Consider the following 23,763-nt stretch of genomic DNA (forward strand, 5'->3'; position numbering starts at 1 on the left):
GAATAAGCAGTATAAATCTGTCCCACAGTTTATTTTTAATTAAAAAAGTTACTTTGAACTTTATCAGCTGCTGAATCATTGTTCACAGATTCGATTGAGTCCGACGAGTATGCGCAGTGAAGACTTAACTCAATCGATAGGCAGCTGGCATCTACTTATATCGATACATTAAAAGTAACTATTGAGTATATCGTACACAAATACAGGGTGTTTAATAACTATGAAAACATCAACCATAAACAAGAAATTTAAAATAATACGACAAACCTGAAAGCTGTTAAAATAGTAATTGTCTTAAATAAATATAACACTGGTTGGTTTTCTTACAAACTGCGACACGCTGCTTGCTTGTCTTGTATTTTATGTTTAGAATAAGTGAAGAGCTTTTACACCAAACCTTGATTAAATTGAATTAATCATAAATATTATTTGAGAAATGGTTAATCATATTCAACATACATTCGCAGATGTACAAAGACCCTAAATCAGTCCAAAGAGATAGTAAAACAAAGGCAAGATGAGAGCACCCTTTGCAGATGAAACGCCCGTCACGCCCACAATCAGCTTAAAGATGCCATAGTAAAAGGCAAGCTGGAGCACCACATGGAGGCCCAAAAGACTGCAAAACAAAACAGAACGGTAAGTATTGCAAATGGGATTCCATATCTTATACTAACATCTTGTCTTTACGACGCGCTTTCTCTAGATTTTTGGGCGATTCCTTGCTCAGATATTGACGCACGCCTTGAATGGTGTTGGCGAAATATTCATCCCATGTCAGTTCTCCAATATCGATGCCGAACTTCTTTTTGTCCGCAATGTCCATGGATTTTGACAGGGCCAGAAGACGTTTGCTATCGAAATGCCACTCGGTGAATATGAACCGCTCCAAGGTATTCAACGAATTCCAAACGTTTTTATGAAGTCGCATCAAGCTGGGAAAAAAAGAAATTTGAAAAGATTTTCAAAATTGACATCTAATCCTATATCAATATATATGTAGAGCTATCTCTTAAGCCATAAGGCATAGTAACTCACATTGGCCTACCGCCGCCAATTCTGGTAACCAAGTCAAGGAAGAAGCCGGGTATAAAGTGGAATAGTATGGCCCCAAGACGGAACAGCATAAGGCTCTTCACCAGACGCAAATTGGGATACCAGACGGCGCTGTTCAGCGGATAGTCATGCAAATAGCTATTGATTTTGTCCTTCAGAAACTCGAAACGGAATGGCTTATATGTGCTGGACGTCAAATGGAATATCTGCAGCTCCGCTGGACGTCCTCCATTCTTGGTTCTGCAATGGAAACGGGTTGGTTATCTGAATATACATAACTTCTAGCAATACCCACTTCAACGAATTGACATAATAGCCCGTGGTTATGATGCCATTGACCACCACATCGATGGGTATATAGTCCATGATGATTGTAGGATCCAAGGGCAGACGACGCAAGATACCCTTGGAGGCGCCCATGAAGAAGCCCTGGGGACCGTTCTTCGATATGGTCCACCCGGGTATGGGCTCCTTCCAAGCAGCCGTGACTGCAATGAAATGAGTATGAGAGAAAACCGGGACGGCAAACGGATTTCACTTACTCATGCTGGGGCGCACAATGCCGCAGGGGAACTGCGATGCCGCATTGGCTACCTCGTGCTCCGCCAGATGCTTGGTAAACGTGTAAGTGTTGGGATGGTCCTTGAGCAATCTGAAATTAATTACAAAATTAAAATTAATTATTTTCAGTTAACGGATTCATAGGGACAACTCACTTGGGCTCCAGTTGCTTGAGCGCTTCATCGTTAAGTGTCTCGGCCAGCTGAATAATCTTTTCTGGATCGTCGGGCGAGGGATAGAGTTTCTCTTCCACATCAGTTATATAGGCATTCACATATGCGCTGGACACGTGCACCAGTGCATCCAAATGGCGCAGTTGCTTGCACAGCTCGACGACGCGACGTGTTCCACGCAAATTGATGTTCGTCGTCTCCTTCAGCGATTGGAAAAAGTCCAGCGTGGCAGCCGAGTGGAAGACCACGTTCACGTTGTCGATCAGTGTCTCACGATCCTTTGAAGAAATGCCCAAATGCTCGAGCCCAACATCGCCTTCAATAGGCACAATCTTCGAGAGACGCGACTCCAGTTGCAGCTCCTTGAAACGATCGAACACCGAGTTCTTCTTCAGCTCCTCCAGACGCTGCTCCACGCTCTTGCCCTTCTTGGCGCGCATCAGCAGATACAGGGTGCCCACATTGGGCACATCTCGCAGCAGCTTCTCCACAATGGTCACGCCCACAAAGCCCGTGGCGCCTGTGATGAAGACATTGCGTCCCGCATAGAAATCTGTGATGGGCGAGCTGCATTGGTAACATTTGATTAGTGTCGATTGAGTGGAAATTTTAACATATATTTATATAACTAATGCAGCTCGTTTTATTAACAGATTCTCTTGCATAACAATCTTAACAAACTTTCCCTACGCTTCAAATGCGAACAACAAAGGCAAAATTAGCCGCACCAGCAGCAGCCGTAGCAGCCGCAGCAACTCCAAGGCGGAATCGTACAAGTCTGTCGCATTTCTCCGTAACGTAATGCTCCAATGTCCAAAGCACAAACCAGTTTTTTGTATATATATATATATATATGTATATGTGAATATATCGATGTGTATATATAGTGTGTGGGTTCTAACTGCTATTTGTCGTCTGCATATTTATCTAGTTAACTAAACTCAAACTGAGCTGCGGGAGTATAAAAATGGCAGATCAATGGTACTTGAAGCTGAGTGGAACAAGTCAAAGTATTAATTAAGCAAAAATGTACTCAGAGAATATGAAACATGAAAACGCTGTTGCATTGAGTTAGTTATAAATGCAAATTGTGCAGTCACGTAGTCGAAGTAGGAACAAGAGTAGCGTAAATCAATTAGTATTTGTATAATTAACTCGTTTTATGATATCGATATTATAATTGTAATGCGATCTAAATAAGTTTGGCGAAAGTATTCATGTTAGACGCACCTAGCTAGACCCAACTAGTTGTTGGTTTTTGTAAATAATTGTAGCCCAGTTATACAATGTATATCATGTATATACATACATTATCTTATATTGCATAGGCTTTAGCTAACTATGCGATCTGTAGAGCCAAGTTTTTGTTTTGACACACGCAAGCGCAATTCGAATTAGCCACTTTCGTTTTGGCCCTAATGATGGCAGCGTCTCCGACTCCTCTGTGGTTGCGTCTGGTCATGGCAAATGATTTTATAATGAACAATGCAAATGATGTGTGTGTGCGGTATTTGTTTTTGTTGTTCGCTGATTTTATTGACTAACAATTGACAATTTAATGTTCGAGCTGCGCAATATGTATGATTTACTCGATCAATTTGCAGACAGTTGAGCTCAAAGCTGAAGACGTTGCAGGTGCAGCTGCAACTGCGGTTGCAACTGCAACTGCCTCAAGCTGCTCAGTCATTGGCAAAAGAGTTTTGATGCCATCGTCAGATTTGGTGCCGAATCTCTCGACTCTGGCTGTCAACTGAATCAAGCTTTCACTTTGCCACTTTGCCCATTAGCAGCAGGTGAGCCCCGTGGCTGGCAGCCACAGCTTCTAACGTGGCGATAATTCGGTATAAATTAAATGGTTTTATTTTTTCCCTTTGCGGCTTTTGGCAATTTGCAAATTTGAATTTTGCAATGTGTTAGCCAATTTCCTACTGGGTCTTTGTATTATTCATGTATACGTCTTGTGTTGCGGAGGCTACAGTAAATTGTCTTATTATCTTGACTAAAGCCATGCAGTGATTAGATTTTACCTGAGGTTTCCCAAACGTGGCCAAGTGGAACAACACTTATCGCGCGCAATTAACTGCGCGGATTTATGGCAGCAAATTAAATGTTGAATTTATGCAAACAGGTCAGTTCTGACTCGTTCTATATATACTATATATTTCCACTTCAGATATGTGTGTGCCTCTCTAGTCTCTAGTATTTATAAATAGCTATAAATAACTAATTTTGCTTAATTCTAGGTTCTAGGATCGGCTGTGAACTGTGAACTCTCTGGATGTGCACGACCTTATAACCAAGCATCCGACGGCTAATTGCAGTATGAGGGCATAATTGCTAGTAATGGAGTTTGTAGCTACAGCACTTCGCAAAGGAATAGTTTTTGTGTTGGTTATACCCTGGGTCCATTGAAAAAGGGGAATCAGGGTATAATGGTTTTGTGAAAATGTATGTAACAGAGAGAAGACGGCGTGAAAGAGCCCCTAAAAAATATATACTTTATCAGTGCGACGAACTGAGTTGACTTAGATTGTTTGTTTAATAAAAAATAAAATAAATCTATTAAACCCCTTATGGAAAATCAGTAATTAAATTAATCTCCTACATCTTTAGAACTAGGGTCTCCAAATTTGAAATATAGATTCATCCATATTCCTTAGATTTTCGATTTTTGTTATAATCACTCGTCACCCCCAATTCCAACCTCTTCCCTCCACACTTGCAAAATGAGTATTTCAAATGCTAGAGACTTGTACTTTGACACACATACACGACATTTGGGAAGTTTTATGAAGATAGTCCATCTACAAAAATAGGTATTTAACAATTCAGTTCCCAGAGTAAGCCCACACTGCAGACTCATGCGTGTGTGCTTACGTGGGTGTGCGTATGTGTGCCTGTTTTGTCTCTTATGTAGGCAGAACAAAAGCGAGGAATTATTGAAATCTCAGCTTCCCTAAGCACTCAGGGCATTTCGTAGTCGTGCAGTCTCGACTAGAGTTTTTTTACATGTTTGTTTTTGTTTTTGTATGGCTCTCAGCCACGTCGCATTTTTTTGCCTGCATCGATGCCTATCCAAGCTGAGATATGTTTAAGCAACTTGTTCACGCGGCCCCAACAATTAACGTCATTCATAATGCAGCAGGCAGATATATTAGGCACACGTAAATCAAAGCTTAGGCGTTGCCCAGGTCGAAGTTTAATGGGCGTGTTGAATTTTAGTGTCGCGAAAAATGTCAAGTTTCAATTTATTTAATTCTCACTTGAACTATGTATATTGAGATCTTGTAATGAATATAAATTGCGAGTTTAGATGTTTTCTATATAGAGATGTTTTCAAAACTGAGCGCGTTAAAAACTATAAATTACTTAAGTTCTAATTAATCAGTATAGAGCCTAACTTTTAATTATTATTATTATTATTTTATATTTTTTGGGGTGTGTGTGTGTCAAAACTAATTAATATTTATGTTCGATTTCCCTTCAGACTGATTTATATATTTTTTTATGTATTGATAATTGATGTTAATTTATAGTAATATATTAAAATTTAACTTTAAGTGTATAATTAGTGCTACGACTAAATTGTATATATTAAACTGGTTTTTCGAAATACCGTACTAGAAAACAACATTCGTTCGCTTCGGCAATCATGTACTACTTTATATTATTTAATCTATTATCGTTCTCATATTGCATTTTTAATTTATAAACAAGTATATACATATAGTAAATGTGATCTTAATTGTATAACTTTTGTATGAAATAATACGAATTTTGAGCTAAAAATTTACGTGTTGTATTTAAATTTAATTGGTTTTAAGGTAGATACCGTCATTTAGTTAAGATAGGTTCTAAATTTCGGTGAATGTAAATGTTTATAATTTATAATTAATTATAATAATATTTTTTTTATTCATATCCTTTTTATTTATCTTTTTTATCTTTGTTATACAACTGCAATTTTTAGCAGATATTAAAAAAAAAAAAAAAAAAACCGGAATCGGTAGTAATGACTACGAATTTCTGGAAGAGATTTTTACATGGCACAAAGCGAAGGTAAATATTGATCGACAGTCAAGTGTCGGATCTCTGACATAAGATCCCATATGATGCCCATGTGTGCGTGTGTGTGAAGAGAAAAACTCTAAATCAGAATGCGCGCCCAGTGTATGGGCATCGCATTGCATCTGCTGCGGATTTATTTATAGTTTTACAACTTTAAAAACTGAAACTTATTACAGTTTTGGCAAATGGCTCCGAACTTTGCACCGAATGTTTAAATTCAAATAATTAAATCACACACATTCACAATTATATATACATACACAGAGATAGATACGAAAGCAGTCAAACTAGCCCGACTTATTTGTTAGATGGCCTTTTCGGCAGTCTATGTCCAAAAATGTTCGCTTACCTGGCCATTGTAACGGGGCACAGCTGTTGATCAAATGCACGAATTGATATTCAGTTCAATAGATGTATATAGTGTTGGCTATATAGATCTGCTTGGATCTAACGCCGAAGAGCCGAAAATTTCTCTTTTATTTCGCTAAACTGAGCTTCTTTTTTCTTTCGTTGCTTCTTCCTCTTCACTTTGTTGTTTGTTTAAGCGCTGTTGCTGCGGCAGTAAACAATATTCACGCGCACACACTCACAGATATTCATACATATGAATGAATGCCTGTGCCTGTGAACAGTTACGTTGCTCTCTGTATGCGGTATGCGAATGTGTGTGTGTGTAGCTGTTTCGGTGCGTTCGTCCGAAACTCTGCGTGGAGTACAACTTGCACGTTTGCCGGCCGAAATGAAACTGTTTCGTCGGCTCTCGTAGATCGTCTCTCAATGCATTCTGTCGGCAGTGCCGACGAGCCACATGATGATGACCAGCGTCATCATCATAATGAGCAGCGAGAAACCAGTTATCCAGGGGCGTTGCACAAAAGGGTTCTATTTCTGGTGGAAATAATCAAATATTTAATTTAATTGTAATTCAAGGAACATATTTAACATATATTCAAGGAATTTTAAAATATTTAAAAATATAATTGTATTTATTTATTAACTTTAATTATTAAACTTAATGATTAAACTATTTTCAATGCAGTTTTTTATGGCACACTTTATTTCTAATCAATTTAAAAATTTTTAAAATGTTAAACACATCACTTTTGTAAGCAGTAATTGATTAAAAGTAAAGTGTCCCATAAATAAAAATAAAAATAAAAAAATTTAAGAGTACAGGACACATTGATTTGATTCTGTATAGTTTAACATACATACGGGGAAAAATGTGTATAAAAACCCCATTTCCATGCAGTTTATTTTCAAAAATTCCGCTCTAAATTATACGAACAAACTGTAGCAAACCTTAAGGGGTTTTCTATAAATCAGTTGCGCTCTAAAATTTTAATGTATATTTTGTGGCTTATATTGCAAATGCTAATGTGCATTAGTATGTGTTGCAATGAAATCGGAATCTTAACAGAAAAACACACATGCATGCGCACGCGTAAGCACTCGGTCTGCTAACTGCGTAGTTGGCGCAGCGACTGCGCTTGGGCTATGAACTTATCTCGTAATCGCACTTTCAGAATGTAATAATGACATTCATACATACATACATATGTATGTATTTGCCAACCTACAAATTGTTTTTATTTTAAATACATTTCGATGGAAATAGCTGAAATTGGATACCGCGTAAAGTATGTACATATGTATATGTATATTCTTGATCAGGGCGACGTGCTGAGCCGATATAGCCGTGTTCTTTCTGACTTAACTTGCATTTTTGTTAGCATACCCAAATTAGGTGTATTTTAATTTTTTTAAATCCACAACTATTCTCGTTTTATTTTTATTGATTTGAAACTTATAGTTTAAATATTTATTAGCTAGCAAATATGCTACTTGAACTTTAGATTTACGAAAATAGTAGTATTAGGTCTCCATTGAAACATCGTCGTTTTTATATGTATATGTACATATATATTCATGGAAATAGTAGCATGAGTTTTCCGTTAGAACTTCGCACTCAAAAGGAACCGTAAACAAGAGAGTTGTGAAAAAGTGTGTTTATTTAAAGATATCATGCTTAACACTTCACATATTGACTTTTCATCTGTTTTTCTTTTTAACAATACAACAAACTGTAATTCAGAAGAAAAACTCTTGTTAGCTTTGCTTAACACTTAAATTGTCATATTTATTTCATTAATAGATTACATAGTTAATATTTTAATTGTTTACGTTTAGCTTTCGTAATTTACAAGTGCACAAACATTTGACTATTTGACTATATACCAGGACTATTTGTTATAAAGTGACTACCATTTGAGCTAAGTTTTGGGCTTGTTTTCATGGTTTTAGAGTTGTATATGTATTTGTATTGGTATGGGTATTGACAGATATATATTTTTATTCGATATACTATATAGCTGACTTGTACTCAAGTGTGAGAGTTTAAAGTAAAATTACATGATGATACCCTATGAAGAACGATGGAAACGACTGAGCTGAATGTGAGGGTGTGTATGTGTGTGTGTGTGTATGTGTGAAAGTGTATAGGTGATAAAATATTGCACAATATGTATGATCCACCGATCCCATTAACGATCACCTTACAACCAGACCAGGAATGCCCATACGAAGAGCGCCACAGTAAAGCCAACGGTGAAGCCCAGGAAGGGGGTAAGCACAAAGTAGAGTATAGCAAAGATCGCTACGAAACCGGCATAGTACAGGAAGTTGAAGCTGAAAACAAAAGAAAATTAAAGATTTGTGGAAATAGAACTATAAAACTTATTCAACGACCAGTGATCGATCATTAGATTCGTTCTTGAATAGCCCAACTGCTCATTAGCTATATGAGTAATATTAAGCTGTTGATCATGAGCAACTGAATTTGTGATCAGTAATATCGGTCTTTAACTCAGTTGATTGATCGTTCACGAACTAGTTTTCTCAATGCTGAGGTGAACAATTCGATTACTTACACCTTCCAGTAGTTGCGATGCCATTGCGTAGTGACCGCCGACTCCTTGAAGTAGAAACGCCTGATGCCGATCAGACAACGATCGATGAACTCTGACCAATCACAGCGGCTGGCATCAAAGTTGTAACGTTTGCGATCGCTTTCGTGAATGAGCGCGGAGATGCGCAGTGCATTCTTCATGGAGTACCGGAAATCCTTGTCCAGAAAGTAATCGAAAGCCTTGGTGCCATTCTGGAAGACGCGCATATATTCGTAGGCGCTGTAATTTGAGATCGGGTGAGAATATAGATCGGGTCGCACTAGAGCAAAGCTTGGACTCACGTGTGCTGCGGCATGCCAATGCCAAAGAGCTTCTCCGGTATGTAGAAAATCATCGCGGGCAGCAGATGGAACAGATAGAAGAAGAGATAATAGCGCCAGCCATTGCGCAGCTTCGTGGATGGCTTCCAGACAAAACTGTTGGGCGGATGACGTTCGACGCTATCGTTGATTATATCGCAGAATTGCGACAGGTTAAGCGGGTTCACCTCGCCCGACGTGCAATGTATTATCTCCGGCTCCTTAATATTGCGTGTGCCCACATACCAGCCCATGACGAGGGAGCTGTTGATCACATAGTCGCACGGTATGATGTCGATGATGGCACTCGCGCTGCCGCACATGGTGCGAAAGATGCCCTTGACAAAGCCGGCCAGGAAGCCCAGGTGACCCGAGTTGGCATTGCCCACCCAGCCCTTCATGGGGTGCTCCAGTGTACCGTATACTGTAATAGCAGTCAGTTAGGGCCTTCTCAATTAGATTTATACTTCGACTCACCTATGGATGGCCTAACTATGGCTGCCGGCAGACCGGCCATCTCTGCCATGAGCAGATTCTCGGACAGATTCTTGGTGAACGTGTACGTGTTGGGATGATCCTTGAGGTAGCTTTTGCACTTTTGCTGCGTGAAGTCCACCCAGGCCTCCTCGTTCTCGGCCATCTTCATCATTTCGTACGGGTCGAACTGTGACTTGTACACGTCCTCGGTGATCAGGCCACGATTGTTGCTGTTGCAGAAGGCGGTCGAGCAGTAAATGTAGGCGGACAGCTGCTTCAACTGCTTGGCCAGCTCAATGGTGCGCATGGTGCCCGTCAGATTCGTGAAGATCGCCGTGCGCAGGTGCGTGTTGAATCTGATTGTCGCGGCACTGTGATAGATCACATTGACTCGCTCGATCAGCTCCTGCAGCAGCTCGCTGGGAAAGCCAAAGTTGGGCTCAGTTAGTTCGCCAACAACTGGCACCACCTTGGCTAAGGTCTTCTCATTGTACTTCTGGAAGATCTGTGGGGAAAAGTTAAAATTGCAAATCCTTAATAAATATTATATTAGATGAAATGAGGAGCAGAGATAAGGGATTAAAGTCTTTTCAGATGAACTACAAAATACTTGTGAATGTTTACATAGAACAAAAAAATTTTTTATATTTTGCGACTAATGAAAACAGTAGAAAATTTTTAATTGTTTATAATCTATATAGACCCTTGGTGAAAAATTCAGAAAAGTATAATTTTTTATTTGGATTCGTCTAGTTCTAGTAATGAAATTTATCTGTAATTAAATTATTTTTTTTTTTTTTTATTTGAAAAAAGAAACATACAATATAATTCTTTCACAATATATTTTGTGACATATTTGAGAATTATAAATTCCGGACATAGATTTTATCTCCAAAATCCAACAAATATTTTTTTTTTCTAATTTGGTATTATATTATAGCTATATCAATTTATTTTTTTATTTGTTTATATATATATTTTTTTTAATATATGATTTTTTTGCGATCTGTCATAATATTAAAATTTTACATTTCCTCTCTTTGGTAGCTTTATATTGTGATAATTATATAAAATAAAAAAGATACGGGAACTTTCGGATTTATTATTTAGCTTTATGTTTGGAGTATGCTTAAGAGCGAGTAAAAATGGAAATAAAACCGAAACACAATTTGTTATTATGCTATTAAAAGTGCGTTTAAAATTATAATGATGGAAAAGAGGCAAGCGAGTGGGTCGAAAGAGGCATATATGTATGTGCACAGGTATGCGGTGCAGGTACGGTTATAAAATGGTTGGCATTACAAAGAGTTGCAAAAGAGTCAGACCGAGGCGCCCGAGCGGAAGGCACTTCAGCTTCGACAAATTAACGCGCAATAAAGACGGCCGGTGATTGTCTCAAAATAATGGGGCCCGGGCCAAGAAATGGGTCAGCCAGGTGTCAAAGTGCCGTCAGGGGCGTGGCAAAGAGGCGAAGGGGTTCAGCTTGAGCTTGGTTCAAGAGCCCCAGCTACTCACCGGCTTCTGGAGCAAGCGATTAATGCGCTCGTTGGGATCCTGATTGCGCTTGCCGCGCACCAGCACGTAGATGGTTCCAATGTCGGGATGTGTGTCCAGCAGCGCCTCGATCAGCACTGTGCCCAGAAATCCTGTGCCGCCGGTCACAAAAATGTTCTTATGCGCAAAGAACTCGGGTATGGTCAATGCATTGCTCAGCTGCCGCTGAATGGGATTCGGCGCGGATTCAGAGTCCGATTTGGTAACGCCGATCTTGCCGTTGCTTTCGCTTTTAACGTTTTGGCGACTGCTCTTACCATGCTCCGCAATGACGGCCATGGTATAGGGCTCTAGATTTGTAGGTGGCGCCAATTTGCTGCTGGATGTATCAACGGTTATAAACTAAGAGGAAGGGAGGGAGATAGAGAGGGAGAAAGAATGAGATATTGAGAATATTTATAGGCTTCAAAATTCAAAAATGTGAAATTCATTTGAATCTCTCAGGGAAGCTACACACAACGTATGTTCAATAGATCATTCATAAGAACATTCGCATGTAAGAACTCTTATCTTAAAACTTAAATATTGTTGACATTGAGACAGAGAAACTATATAAAAAGAAAATTTTATAGTAGGCGTGATAGTACTGAGGCAATCTGTCATTTCATTGAGCAGGCCCTGAGTAGGTCTGCTTTGCTTGATTTGTAATGGGAGACGTTAGTCTTTCAGCTTTTATGTATACAGTCGTTAGTATAAGTTCAGCTTTGGGGAAATACAGTTCACAAAATTTTGGTCTCTTTTTTTTGGAAGTCCAATCAAAAAGAAGTTTTAAAAAATATATCAAAATTCAGTACAGTTAACTAATTTAAGTTCTGCATCAGAATGAATATGGTAAAAGGCTTGAAGCTTTGTATGCGCATGATTCGGCAGCTCGGGGTCTCGCGAATACCAAGGGAAATTCAGGGCTCCATCGGCTCACTGGGCTGTGATCATCAGATCCGCCACTTTCGGTCCGATGAGCCACAAGACTGGACGGCAATGCGTGCTGACGATGCCATCAAGCAGATGAACCAAAAGTACAGCGACGAGACACGCTACGATTCTCGGCCACACAAGAGCTACGATCAGCAGGGGGATAGCTTTGACCAGATTGAGAGTAGCCAAACGGGTATGAGGGATCCAGAGTCTAGGCGTATGATCACCCAGGATACGAGCGATCATCAGCGTCGGCAGGAGCGCATCATCGAGGATAACAAACGCAGATGGCAGAATCGTGTTGAGCCCAAGTCGCCAGCTGCACTTCAATACGAGCGTGTCAATCAGATATTCGGAGACGAGAGGCCCGGCCAGAAGCGCCAACGACGGGGAGGCAACGAGGATCAGAGTGCCGAGGAATATAGCAAACGTCGTCGCGCGCAGCGACTAAAGGAGAAGCAGCGTCAAGAGCGGGAATTACGCGAATCTCGCAAAGGCTACAACCTACCCAAATCTGAAGACTCTGAGCCAAGCTCGCCGACCACTATGAGCACTGCTAGCAAGGAGTGGCTGGCACGGAAGGCTGAAGAGGAGGAGGCCAAGTACTGGCACACCTGGAGCACCTGTCCGGATGAGCGCAGACGCTTGGAAGCCGAAAAGGCTGAGGCCGAGACAGCTGAGGAGGACGACGAGAGCTCATCGGGCTACAAGAAGAGTGAACGTCGCGGCTTCATCAAGCCAACATTGCCCTACGACAGCTCCGTGCGCCGTTTCCAGACCCACTCGCAGCAGGTGACAGCAGCGGAAGTTCAGTTTCCTGTGCGTCCGGTAAATTACCCCAGTCGACAGCGGACTACCGTCGATCAGTTCAAGCCCGAGCGCCGTCGGCCCAGCGGCATGGAGAAGCAAATAATGCTGATCAACGATTTCAATCGGCTGAAGACTGTCAACCGGAAACGGCCGCTGTCCTTGCTGCAGTCGCACGTGTTTAAGTCACCAAAGACAAAGTACAGTGAACGTAGGGTGGAGGAGAATTTGGAGGATATGGAGTTGCCGGAGCAGATGCCACGCCCAAAACTTGCCTGGCAGGGCTTGCCACGGCCTGTCTACAAACGGTTTGATGGCATTAATCGGGCAATCGCCCGTAAAACCCAATGCCAGAGCAAAAATGCGAAAAAGTGCGTAGAGCCGCCACGCTTTAAGATGACCCTCCGGTCCAACAAGCTGAGCCGCAAGCGTACACCGATCGATAGCTTTTCCAATACGCTCACCGTTAATACCCATTTCACACCGCACAGCGAATACACTGGCTACGGCCGGCAGACCGTGTGCGATGCGTGGCAGAACTTCAGCAATGTTCATTGCCTGAAGCAAATATACTGAATGAGAATGAATCACGATAGGAAGGAACCCAAAACAGAGCTTGCCAAATGAGTGAATCTCAAATAAATTATCGTGGATTGATGTTAAGTTAGAAGAAGAGAACCATCCAACCACACACAAATTCTTAACACAGATAACCGACGATTTCCCTACATTTTTATTATATTCAGAGCAAAATAAATTTAAATGCATCTTGGTAGTAGTTAATTAACTGAAAAATTGATAGATGCCGTTTCAATCATATTTTATTATCGGGGGTGTTCGGTGACAAGATGATTCCACATGTACCAAAAAATGGAAGATAAACTAGACTCGAATCATCTTTTTCATCGCCACTGCTCGTTTGTAAAAATTATAATAATAGAACCAAGTAGCTTTACCAACACCGTCAATTGACAATTTGAAGAAAACAAAAGCAAAACTGGAACTTTAATTCTAGAGCGCCATCTAGGAAATTTACAGTAACAGCTGAATATTTTAATATAATTCAATCGCAAGTGTGATACTAACAATATGCTAGAAATAAATAATTAAATTTATGAGTGTACATGTATAGAAAAAAAAAAACGAAGGCAAACCAAGCGCGTTTATTAATTGGCCAAATGTTTTGCTTAACAATTTTTGTTGACCTAACAGACTTTGATGAAACTTTCAGCATAATTACATATACTGTTGAATATTAGACAGTTAACAAAATGCCATCTCACTCAATTATTGCTTAATTTGCAACTGACCTTCAAATGAGAGTCTTGTAAAAGTTTGAATTGGTACTGGTATGGACAGACGAACCAGCAGACAGGTATACGGGGAGTTGCCCTGATCAGTATATATATATACATATATACTTAATGGGATCTGAGACACTTCCTTCTGCCTGTTATATTATCACAAATTTATTTCCATATTATTGTTCTAATAATTGATGATACTGATAATAATGGCAATCACAATTAAAATAATGATGATTGATGATACTGATCATAATGATAATTACAATGATTATAATAATGTTATCAATGAAGAGACTATTGAGGATTCTTATAATGTTAAATATGGGTAATATTATTATAACTTATTATTAATTATTAAGAGACTTTTAAGGGTTCTTATAATGTTAAATATGAGAAAAATTAATACGGAGAGGACAATCATAATGATGATGAATAATTGATTACTAATATAGATAAAAATGACGAGTAATATAATGATGATAATTTGAATTCAAAGGATAATGTGCTAATGGTTAATGATAATGTGCTAATGGTTAATCCATGATATGGTTAATCCATAGATAAGGATTGTGGTATTTACAATCGCGATGATTGTTAAATATTCGAATAATTATATTAGTGCAAAACAAGTATAATAAGTAATAATAAAATGGGCAATGAACTACCTCAATGTGTAGCAAATCGTTTCGTTAATAGAGTCAAGGAGGAGTTGGTAAATGTCCCGTTTGATATTTATCTACCTTACTGGACTGCCTTGATCTGCTGACGCGCGTGTTGGCAGAGGCCCTTCAACAAATTATTAGCTAATTACGCGAATATCTGTAAGCTACACATGATTTTATCTCGCTACATTTTTTTTTTCGATTTTTTCTTTTCTTATTTTTTTTTATTTATTTATTTTTTTTTGTGGTTGCCTAAGGTCCCAGGCGTATTGTGGCAAAAACTGCGTAGCTGCGCTTATTTTATTTTATTTCAGTATTTTTTTCTTTTTCTTTGAGATTAATTTTGATCATTTTCAGTGATTTGTTCAACGCGCGAGTGTATGTGTGTGTGTATTTGTGTCAAGGCCGCGTTGAAAGGTAACTCGAAATACAATAAAAGATTTGTTAAAGTCTGCGGCTAGTCAAATTGTTGTGGTTGCTTTGATTATTTTTATCAAATTTGAAAATTTTTCTATCATGCTGCTTAATTTTGAAATCTTGAATGAATTTAGCTACACGGTCAGGGACAAGCTGCGGCTTGTTGTCGCATTCGCGCATCAATAAGCTACTGCCCCAGATAAAAGTGGATATTTCCTGAGATTTTTTCCCCTTTTGACAACTTGGTGCTAATTGCACCTGCCTGACTTCTTAATACCTGTCATAATTGTGTTATTTAGGTTTTTTTTTTGGCTTTTAATTAATTAGCTAGGCAATAGCCTTCGCTTACTGCTCAATTTTCACATATGAAAAGCCGTCAAATTTAATTTAATATTTTTACCCTACTAATTGCCCAATGACTCGCTGTTATTTCGATTTCGATTTCATTTTTGTTTCCCTCTTTATAAATATATATATATACATTTTTTTTCAGCTTTTCAAGGCACTTCCAATATTGACATTGAGCTCAGAATTATGTAAACTACTCTTCCGATGCATTGAATTGCTAACTAAGATCTCGCGCACAGAATGCCGCATCATGCCGTTGGCAGCTCAAAGTCCTCAAACTGGTTTCCAATGAAACTCTATGTGGACCAGGTCTTGGGCAATATCAGCATAATTTTAACTGACCTAAAGCGCGCTTTTATTGCGTGCCATCGGCTAAGCTCAAAGTCAATGAACTGTACAACTCTGAAGCGTCTGCCCATAGACTTTTTATAGAATTTCGTGAATTTACCATAAATTATTAATGAATTGAAAAACCCCTGTTTGATCAAGCTTTATTGAGCACTTAAAGCACGTAGAGACTACATATGAAAGCCACATTCATCATGACAAACATTTTGAAGGTATGATATAAAAATTTTTTGTATTTCGTCTGGCCAAAACTTAAGTTTTTAATATTGCATAAATTTAAATACTAATATAAAGTCTATTTGAATATGTCAAATCAAAAAGTACATTTCTGAATATATTAATAATACATAAAATTATAAATACATAAATCGAAATTTTATCACGATTATTTTGGTATATTTTTTTTCAAATTTGATAAAATTTTATAAAATTATTTATGTATTAAAAATGTATAAAATAAATACATCAAAACGTCTCAAATTCTTTTTAATATATGCGTTATAGAATTTTTTATTTTCTGTAGTTATTTTTAAATTTTCAAATTTTTAAATAAATTTCAATAAATAATTAATATAAATTTACTCCTGTACTCATATCATTTATTGTTGGCGTCAAAAATTAAACTCTCAAAGCTGTCTGAAACAAACAGAATGACGCAACTGGAATTCCATTTGTTTTTTTCTATTGATATACCTAATATCGATCAATTTTGATAGGCATACCTCAAATGCTATAAAGATTGACATATCATATATGGTATGTGAGCTACTACTAGATAGTAACATAAAGACTATATGTATATATCTCACTTTAATCTTCCGCATTGAAATGCTAGAAGTAATTGTTTCCTATCAAGCTTGTCTATGATCATATTTGATAATATAGGCATTGCTTTATAGGCATTCAATTGAGCAGCTGTTCGAAGGCGTGTGCTTATTATATCAGACGATTTCCATTTATGCATTCGTCACAGCGCAAAGCACAATGAAGCGTAAGGATCGTGATTCCGGCTGGGCATATACTAAAGGTCTGTTTCATGTCTGTGCGGATAAGCTCGCGAATGAGCGCGTGAATCTGCCTTAACACTCATTCACTTATATACTTGTATATACACAATACACATCTATAAATATATCTATGTATGTATACATAGACAAAAGCCCATTTTCAAAATTTGCATAATTTTGCTAGGTTTGCGTTTCGCTTGCTAATTTTGTTTAAAACAAAATGACAGAGCGTCGAGTCTCTGAGTGTTTCTATATAATATAGTTAACTGCGGGTATTTATGGCTAACAATGTTCAAATGTGAAGAGAGCAAAATCGTTTATGCATATTAAATCTTTTGAAATTTCTTTCAGTTACAAACATGCTCAGCTATTTGACCTATTTACCTAAATGCAACAACAACAACACCAATAACACCAACAGTAACAGCGAATAGACAAAATGAGCATCGCACAAGAGCAGCTCGAAAGCAATTTGGTAACGTTTTTAAGGGCTGGCGAAAATAGAAGAAGAAGAAGCAGCAGAGGAAGAAGAAGAGGATGCGATTTACAGAAATCTGTGACGAATATAATTATGAGAAGAAATACGAACACTTTATACTTTACTGGCACTTTCTATTTCAGGAGATGAGCTCTCTCTCTCTCTCTCTCTCTCTCTCTTTCTTTCATTCTCTCATTCTCTCGAATCTCACTTTTGGCTTTTGCCATCGATTGAGTTTGTATGTATGTAGATATATTTTGATATTCGAGCGAGCGTCTCTGCTTCCGGCATAGCAACAAAATGTGTAACAATTTGCTTATTTATGCATGGCATGCTTTTGCTGAACTTGATAGCCAATTTGGGAGCGAGTCTTTGCAAATAACAATCGCTATTTTTCTTCTCTTTTTTCTTTATTTATTATTTTATAGTGCGTATTACGTTTTCTTGTTGTTGTTGTCGACGTTTGTTTTCTGGCATTTGCATATTGTTGTCAGACCTTAACATTGAAACAACATACGCTTGACGGCTTTAATCAAATTGTCGTCTGTCTCTGTGTGTGTGTCTGTGTGAGTGCTGGCATAATTGATGCCATGCCAATGTCGCTAAATCAAAAGACTTAGACAACGAACTTGCCGCGCCTAATTGAAAGCACAATGTCTTCCGCAAATGGGTGTGAAATAGCGGCTTGCTACTCGAGCAATTCGCACTTTAAATTATTTGTTTAATATTTTTTTATTCAGCTTCTATTTTGCTTTTTTTCGCAAACATTAAATAGACAATTGAGTTTTGTTGTTTCGAGATGCGGCTGATGTCAAGTCAAAAGAAATTATAAATAAATAAAACACACTTCAAAGGAGCTTTATGTTGTGTATTTAAGCCAACCGGTTGTTGAGCCATCTAAATATATATATAGCCCCTGAGCAGAGGTGAAATAAATCATATAAAACGAAATTGGCCACGCTGTCGCAAACATACCACAAAATTAAATAAAATGACGACAGAAATTGTGCTGAGCAGGCGAAGACGGAAAAGCGAGAGACCGAAAAACTGAAACCTTCAAATTAAATAAAAGACCAAACGCAACGCCAATGAATTTTCCAGCAAGAGCGCGCAAAACGTGAAAAACAAATCAACTTCGCACACAGCCGCACACACACAGATACATCTGCACACATATACGCACACACACACACACACACACGGCTATAGCAAAGCACAAACAACAATTTAAAATTGGCTTTGGGAGGCAGAGTGAAAAGGCAGCATGTCAATAGAGCCATAGGCAAAGTCAACAAAAGTCAACGATATATCAATAGAACAGTTAGGTTTTGCCTCAAAAATTTCAAAGAAATAATTAACAAAATAATATTTATATATGAATAAAGCATAAGACTTAGTTGTGTGCGCTTTCGTCAGAGAGCTTCCGTTTCGCATCGACTTTGTTTTGTTTGGCAATCGATTCTCAATTAGATTTCAATAGTTTCTTTTGATTTGGTTTATTTTGTAGGCACAGCACAAGATTTCAAGGCTTTTACATTCGACGCGAGTTTCACTTGATGATTTCTATGCACTTGATACTGTTTAGATAACTTTGTATTTTCTATATATATATATATTAAATTGTGGCGTAAACTAACCAAAAAAACTTGGATTCAATCGAAATCCAAATAACAACACAAACTCTGTTGATCGAAGGAAACGGTGAAGTAGTTGCTGCCAATGCCGACGCACGCTCAACTCGGACTGAAACAGAAACCGAAACCGAAAAGCTGAGACCCAAAACGGGGACTGAGACTGAGACTGAGACCGAGACTGAGACTGCGATCGAGACTGAGACTGCGACTGAGACTGAGCGTGGCGGCATCGGCATGAGGAAATTTTAAATACCCGCCAGGCAGGCCACTCAGTAAAAGCGAAAACAAAAACAAAAACATTAAACTATGACTGATGCTATCGCATGCTACAGACTGCTAGATACTCGTTCAAAAACGTATAGTATAATATTGTATATTATTTTATTATTATTTATTAATAATAATATTACATCGTGCTATCGAATCATTTTTCAGTTGGGCAACAGAGAGTTGGATAGATAAGGAAATTAGAGAGAGTTACTGATTGCAAATAAGCAAATAAGAGAAATTGTCATATAGAGTGTGAGGCAGAGAGAGAGAGAGAGAGAGAGAGAGAGAGAGAGAGAGAGAGAGAAAGTGAGTGGAAGGGAGAGAGAGAGAAAGGGAGCGAAAGACTGGCATATTAAGAGATATATAAGGGGATAACGATTGATGGAAGAAATAGATTGAGAAATAGATATACAGAAAAAGGGTGAGAGATTGACAGATAGAGAGAGAGAGAGAGAGAGAGAGAGAGAAAGAGAGAGAGACAGAAAGGGAGAGAGAGAGGGAGAGAAATATTACGATTTTTAGATTTTGATATTTAGATAAGGAAGAGAGATTGACAGAGATTAGAGGGAGAGAGAGATTGATATATATTAACGGCGAATAGGACGTTGCTGAAAGGTGTATTCCAACTATTTCTTTAAAAAATTTTATATATATAAATGTATGTATATGTAATACATTTCGGCAACTATCTATTTGAAATGAATACATATTTCAGCTAAGATTCGGGTACACAAAATTATATTCAAACGAACAAAGAGATAGACGAAACCAATATGCTCGTTTCCTCTGCTGAACGAGCATGCGAACAGCTTGGAGCAACAACAAAAAGCTCCGGCAGCCGCTGCAGCAGCAGCAACAGCAATAACAACACAGCAACAACAACACGGCAACAACAACACGTATACCATGAAGACGTCCGCATGGCAAACGAAACCACGTAATGAAAATCGGAACACTAAATAATAAACTCAACAAAAGCCAAGTCGAACGAGCGCGACTGATTGGGAGAGCGTGAGCGCAGAGAGAGAGAGAGAAAGACAGAGAGACAAGGCTAAAGCGTAATGACAGAGCGAAGAGTGGAAATAGATATTGAAGAGCTCAAAGCAACAAGAACGACAACAACAACAACGAGTACCGCTAGGTCGCGCTCGTCATTTAGTTGGCCCGCTGAGCAAGCCAGCAGCGATCTCTTGTTTATCTTTATCTCCATTACGGTATCTATTACGAGTGCATTTGAGTCTCGTTTGCGACGCATGTTTTGAGTGTGTCCATTTGAGGTTATGTTTGAGCTCAACACTGAAGCTATTTAAAGGCGAAAACAATAACAAAGAGTATAAAACAAATCATTTAGCAAATAAGTTGGTATTGTACTAGGCCATTTAAATGCAAATAGCCCAATGAATATTCACCGAATTGTGCAATAAAATTGAACAAGAGTAAATCAAGCAGATGAAATATAATTCAATTATATTTGTGGTTTAATAACTCTTTTTCATAGATTAGGTTTTCTAGAAGTTCTTGTTCAGCCACTCGATTCTCCATTGGCCCAGTTCTAGTCAGCAAAAATGATTTTGGTGTTGGTCGAAAACAGAAACCGTTAACTGCTGTTAAAATGGCAGTGATTACGAGGTTAAATTTATTATATATAACAGTATATTGTTTTTCAACCACATTCTGCAAACGCTTGAATTTTCACTTTGAAGCGCAATTCTTGTTTATTTAATTCAGGTCAATGATATATATGTGGACATAAATATATGTATGTATATATATATTTGTTTTCTAGAGAATATGAGAAAGGGAGCAAAGTCAGGGATTGCACTGAAGACAATGTGCTAATAGTATAAGCCTCTAAACGCAATTTTTAGCATTAATTAACATTATTATAATTAAGTAATCAATGCCATAAAATGTTAAAAAAACAACTCTAAAATATATTTCAAATTTGGTTACTAGACCAATTTTGATAGTATGTTAACATTTATTTCTTAAGGTTGTTATTGAAGTGTTGAAACTGTTATTTGGGGCCTTCAGCATAAAAGTATTTATTGCATTTCCGGACATTCAATGCCCAATAGCTTTTTCTTGGATATAGTCTTGAAATACCATTATGTCTCATATTGTGCTGACAAATCTATTTTTAGAGGAGAGCCAAGTTGGTTGTTTGTCTTTTAGTTGGGCCCAATTGCAAGTGACCTGAAAAAGAAGAGGAAAAAAGACGAAACCCACATGGCTACGAGTTTCGAGTTTGGTTGGGTGTATTATGATCTTTGTGGTCTACGCGACAAAAGAGATGCCTCAAATAAAATTTTACAGTAATTTTTAGTGTCACGCAAAAGATAGAAAGTGGGTGGCTGTCCAGTGTGTAGGTGGGTGTAGGCCCCATGTGTGTGAGTGTAAACTGAAAGTGTTTGTCTCCGACACAAGTTGAGTAAGCTCGTATTGTCTGTAACATGTGATATAAGACAACATGAGATAGATCTTAAAAGCAACACATATATTATACATATTTGAGTCTAAAGATGATGTATAGATACATCCCAAACCGGTTAAACATAAAATTGAATTCCCGCAATTGTTTGTCATCTAAGATTCAATCCCATAAAGACCTCTGATCTGTTCAGAGATAAAAACTTTCCATTGCTGCTCGAAATTAAATAATAATTTCTATCGCCTTCACTTATACTTGATTAGCCCCTCTAATCCGAATGTTGGAACTGATGACTGTTTCGTAGAGTTCGTTTTCAGCTTTGTTGTTAACGCTGTTGCTCTACACGTGTCGAATTCTTACCATACATATATGGCAATTATTATTACAACTCGTTTCTAATTAGCATAATTTGTTATGATTGCAACTTAAGTGGAATTTTATTGTAGTTTACACATTTAGAATCGTATACAAAGTATTTATAAGTACACAAAGTATATTTATTTTCTTCCACTTCCACTTCGGATGTGACTTACATTTCTGAGCTCATTGAGAATCGTAGAGAGACGCTCAAACCTGAAACTGTCTTCGTTGCTTTCTCATTTGTATGAGATCCCATTCACACTCATCCACATCCTGCTTTTATCTGATTTCTAATTGGTAGGTCTTTCCAATCGGGCCTTCCTCAGAATTTGAGAATCGCAAAGGAAGGTGCAAGTGTGACCAGCTTTCCACAGATATATTAAGCTGATACGAAACCAATTTAAAGACAGTTAATTTCTCTATCAGTCTCACCTACTTCCTGCCCTTCTCTTCCACTCTCTCTCTTTCTCTCTCTCTCTCTCTCTCTTCTCTGACAGATAGCTGTTTAAATGGGCCATAACAAATCACCTATTAGCCATATAATTTACATTTATATTGTAAATAGATTTGAGTGGCCATTTCGAAAATGCATTTCAATTCAACGTCCAACGGTAGAGACTTAATCATGGTTCAATCGAATTTCCACCTAGTCACCCGGCATTTTCCCTTCTCCTCTCGCCCCCTCTGGTGTCTCGCCTGATGTTGGTTAACAGCTTTTGCTAACTTGTGACTGAGACCAACTTTTGCCGCGTCACGTCTCCAAGTGGAGCTCTTGCACTTGGAACTGCTGCACACACACACACACACGTGCCTATGCACACACATGCTCATATGTACTCAGAGCAGAGGGCTCGTGTCATTATGGCAGACGAAGTCACACAAGGTGCATGAATAATGAGTTTAGTTTTTGTTATTTGCTTAACTAATTTAAAGTCGCTTAGCTGCAAGTTCAAAGAGCTAATTATCAATTTACCGATGATTATTTAAGTGAATTAATGTGTTTTTAAAATGTATAATCATAAAATATTATTAATCATAAGTTACATGAAAATTGGTGTGTAATACAAAAATATTAATTTTTTTTTTTTTTAATATTTGTATTTAAATTCAAAATTTTGTAAATATATTTTAAATAAATTATATATTTGATTAAATTGATTGATTTTCTAGTAAAGCTTGGTTATTAAATAATTTATATATTAAATCTCATAATATTTTAAGATCACAGATTTTAGTGCTCTAAATTATTGTTTGTTTTAAATTAAATTAAATTTCCCAAAATTCCAGTTATTCTTCTATAAAAAATATTCTATAAAAAAACAAATATATATGTATAATTCATAATAATTTTTTAATTTTAGTATTTTATAATTTTCATACATTCACAAACCAACCTAATTTTATAGAGTATTCGAAATGCGCCTTGGGGAAATCATGATTATGCTGTTTGCTTTTGTTTTAACTAAATGGAAATTGATTATTATGCGTGGTGGACCATAATCGTGGTGAGGCTTGAAAAGTTGGGGCGATGACAATGCACTTATCATTGCATGGAATGCGACCTTCGGGATTGTCCAAATAGCATTCGAGTAGTCGAAGGCCTCTCTGTCGACTTCGGAGCA

General features: G+C 37.8%; 3 protein-coding genes and 1 long non-coding RNA gene across 6 annotated transcripts; 2 read left to right on the forward strand and 2 right to left on the reverse strand.

Moving 5' to 3' along the window:
* Nucleotides 1-205: 205 nt before the first annotated feature.
* On the forward strand, nt 206-4,350 carry LOC122757776. 3 transcript variants are annotated; one of them, XR_006357927.1, is made up of 6 exons: nt 206-313; nt 468-639; nt 707-1,680; nt 1,747-3,583; nt 3,708-3,918; nt 4,034-4,349. It is a non-coding gene; the product is annotated as an uncharacterized LOC122757776 (long non-coding RNA). The 3 variants fall into 3 exon arrangements; XR_006357926.1 differs by having other exon boundaries at nt 1,747-3,918; nt 4,034-4,350; XR_006357928.1 differs by having other exon boundaries at nt 208-285; nt 1,747-3,918; nt 4,034-4,350.
* LOC6580788 (putative fatty acyl-CoA reductase CG8306) lies at nt 315-6,401 on the reverse strand. The gene is made up of 7 exons (XM_002006555.4): nt 6,208-6,401; nt 1,773-2,357; nt 1,599-1,708; nt 1,352-1,544; nt 1,039-1,296; nt 678-935; nt 315-619 (listed from the first exon to the last, which is right to left on the reverse strand). The coding sequence occupies exons 1-7, from the start codon at nt 6,213-6,215 to the stop codon at nt 481-483; spliced, it is 1,551 nt and encodes a 516-aa protein (XP_002006591.1). The 5' UTR covers nt 6,216-6,401; the 3' UTR covers nt 315-480.
* Nucleotides 6,402-7,972: 1,571 nt separating this feature from the next.
* Nucleotides 7,973-19,169, reverse strand: LOC6580789 (putative fatty acyl-CoA reductase CG8303). Its single transcript, XM_002006556.4, has 6 exons — nt 19,084-19,169; nt 11,119-11,499; nt 9,604-10,108; nt 9,109-9,550; nt 8,789-9,046; nt 7,973-8,546 (listed from the first exon to the last, which is right to left on the reverse strand). The coding sequence occupies exons 2-6, from the start codon at nt 11,434-11,436 to the stop codon at nt 8,414-8,416; spliced, it is 1,656 nt and encodes a 551-aa protein (XP_002006592.2). The 5' UTR covers nt 11,437-11,499; nt 19,084-19,169; the 3' UTR covers nt 7,973-8,413.
* On the forward strand, nt 11,798-13,674 carry LOC6580790 (eukaryotic translation initiation factor 5B). Its single transcript, XM_002006557.4, has one exon. The coding sequence runs from the start codon at nt 11,980-11,982 to the stop codon at nt 13,453-13,455; it is 1,476 nt and encodes a 491-aa protein (XP_002006593.1). The 5' UTR covers nt 11,798-11,979; the 3' UTR covers nt 13,456-13,674.
* Nucleotides 19,170-23,763: the final 4,594 nt, after the last annotated feature.

This window comes from Drosophila mojavensis, unplaced genomic scaffold (assembly GCF_018153725.1).
Source record: "Drosophila mojavensis isolate 15081-1352.22 unplaced genomic scaffold, ASM1815372v1 contig_81, whole genome shotgun sequence".
In the NCBI taxonomy this organism is placed as follows: Eukaryota; Metazoa; Arthropoda; class Insecta; order Diptera; family Drosophilidae; genus Drosophila; species Drosophila mojavensis.

What these genes read in the sequence shown, in the direction of transcription:
- LOC6580789 (XM_002006556.4), bottom strand. Translation starts at nt 11,436, where the DNA reads ATGGCCGTCATTGCGGAGCATGGTAAGAGCAGTCGCCAAAACGTTAAA. An exon ending in ATCGCTTGCTCCAGAAGCCG is followed by an intron (nt 10,109 to 11,118) that starts GTGAGTAGCTGG and finishes TTTTCCCCACAG; the next exon opens with ATCTTCCAGAAGTACAATGA. An exon ending in ATTGGCATGCCGCAGCACAC is followed by an intron (nt 9,047 to 9,108) that starts GTGAGTCCAAGC and finishes CTCAAATTACAG; the next exon opens with CGCCTACGAATATATGCGCG.
- LOC6580790 (XM_002006557.4), top strand. Translation starts at nt 11,980, where the DNA reads ATGAATATGGTAAAAGGCTTGAAGCTTTGTATGCGCATGATTCGGCAG.
- LOC6580788 (XM_002006555.4), bottom strand. An exon ending in ATTGGCGGCGGTAGGCCAAT is followed by an intron (nt 936 to 1,038) that starts GTGAGTTACTAT and finishes TTTTTTTCCCAG; the next exon opens with CTTGATGCGACTTCATAAAA. An exon ending in GCGCGTCGTAAAGACAAGAT is followed by an intron (nt 620 to 677) that starts GTTAGTATAAGA and finishes TTTGTTTTGCAG; the next exon opens with TCTTTTGGGCCTCCATGTGG.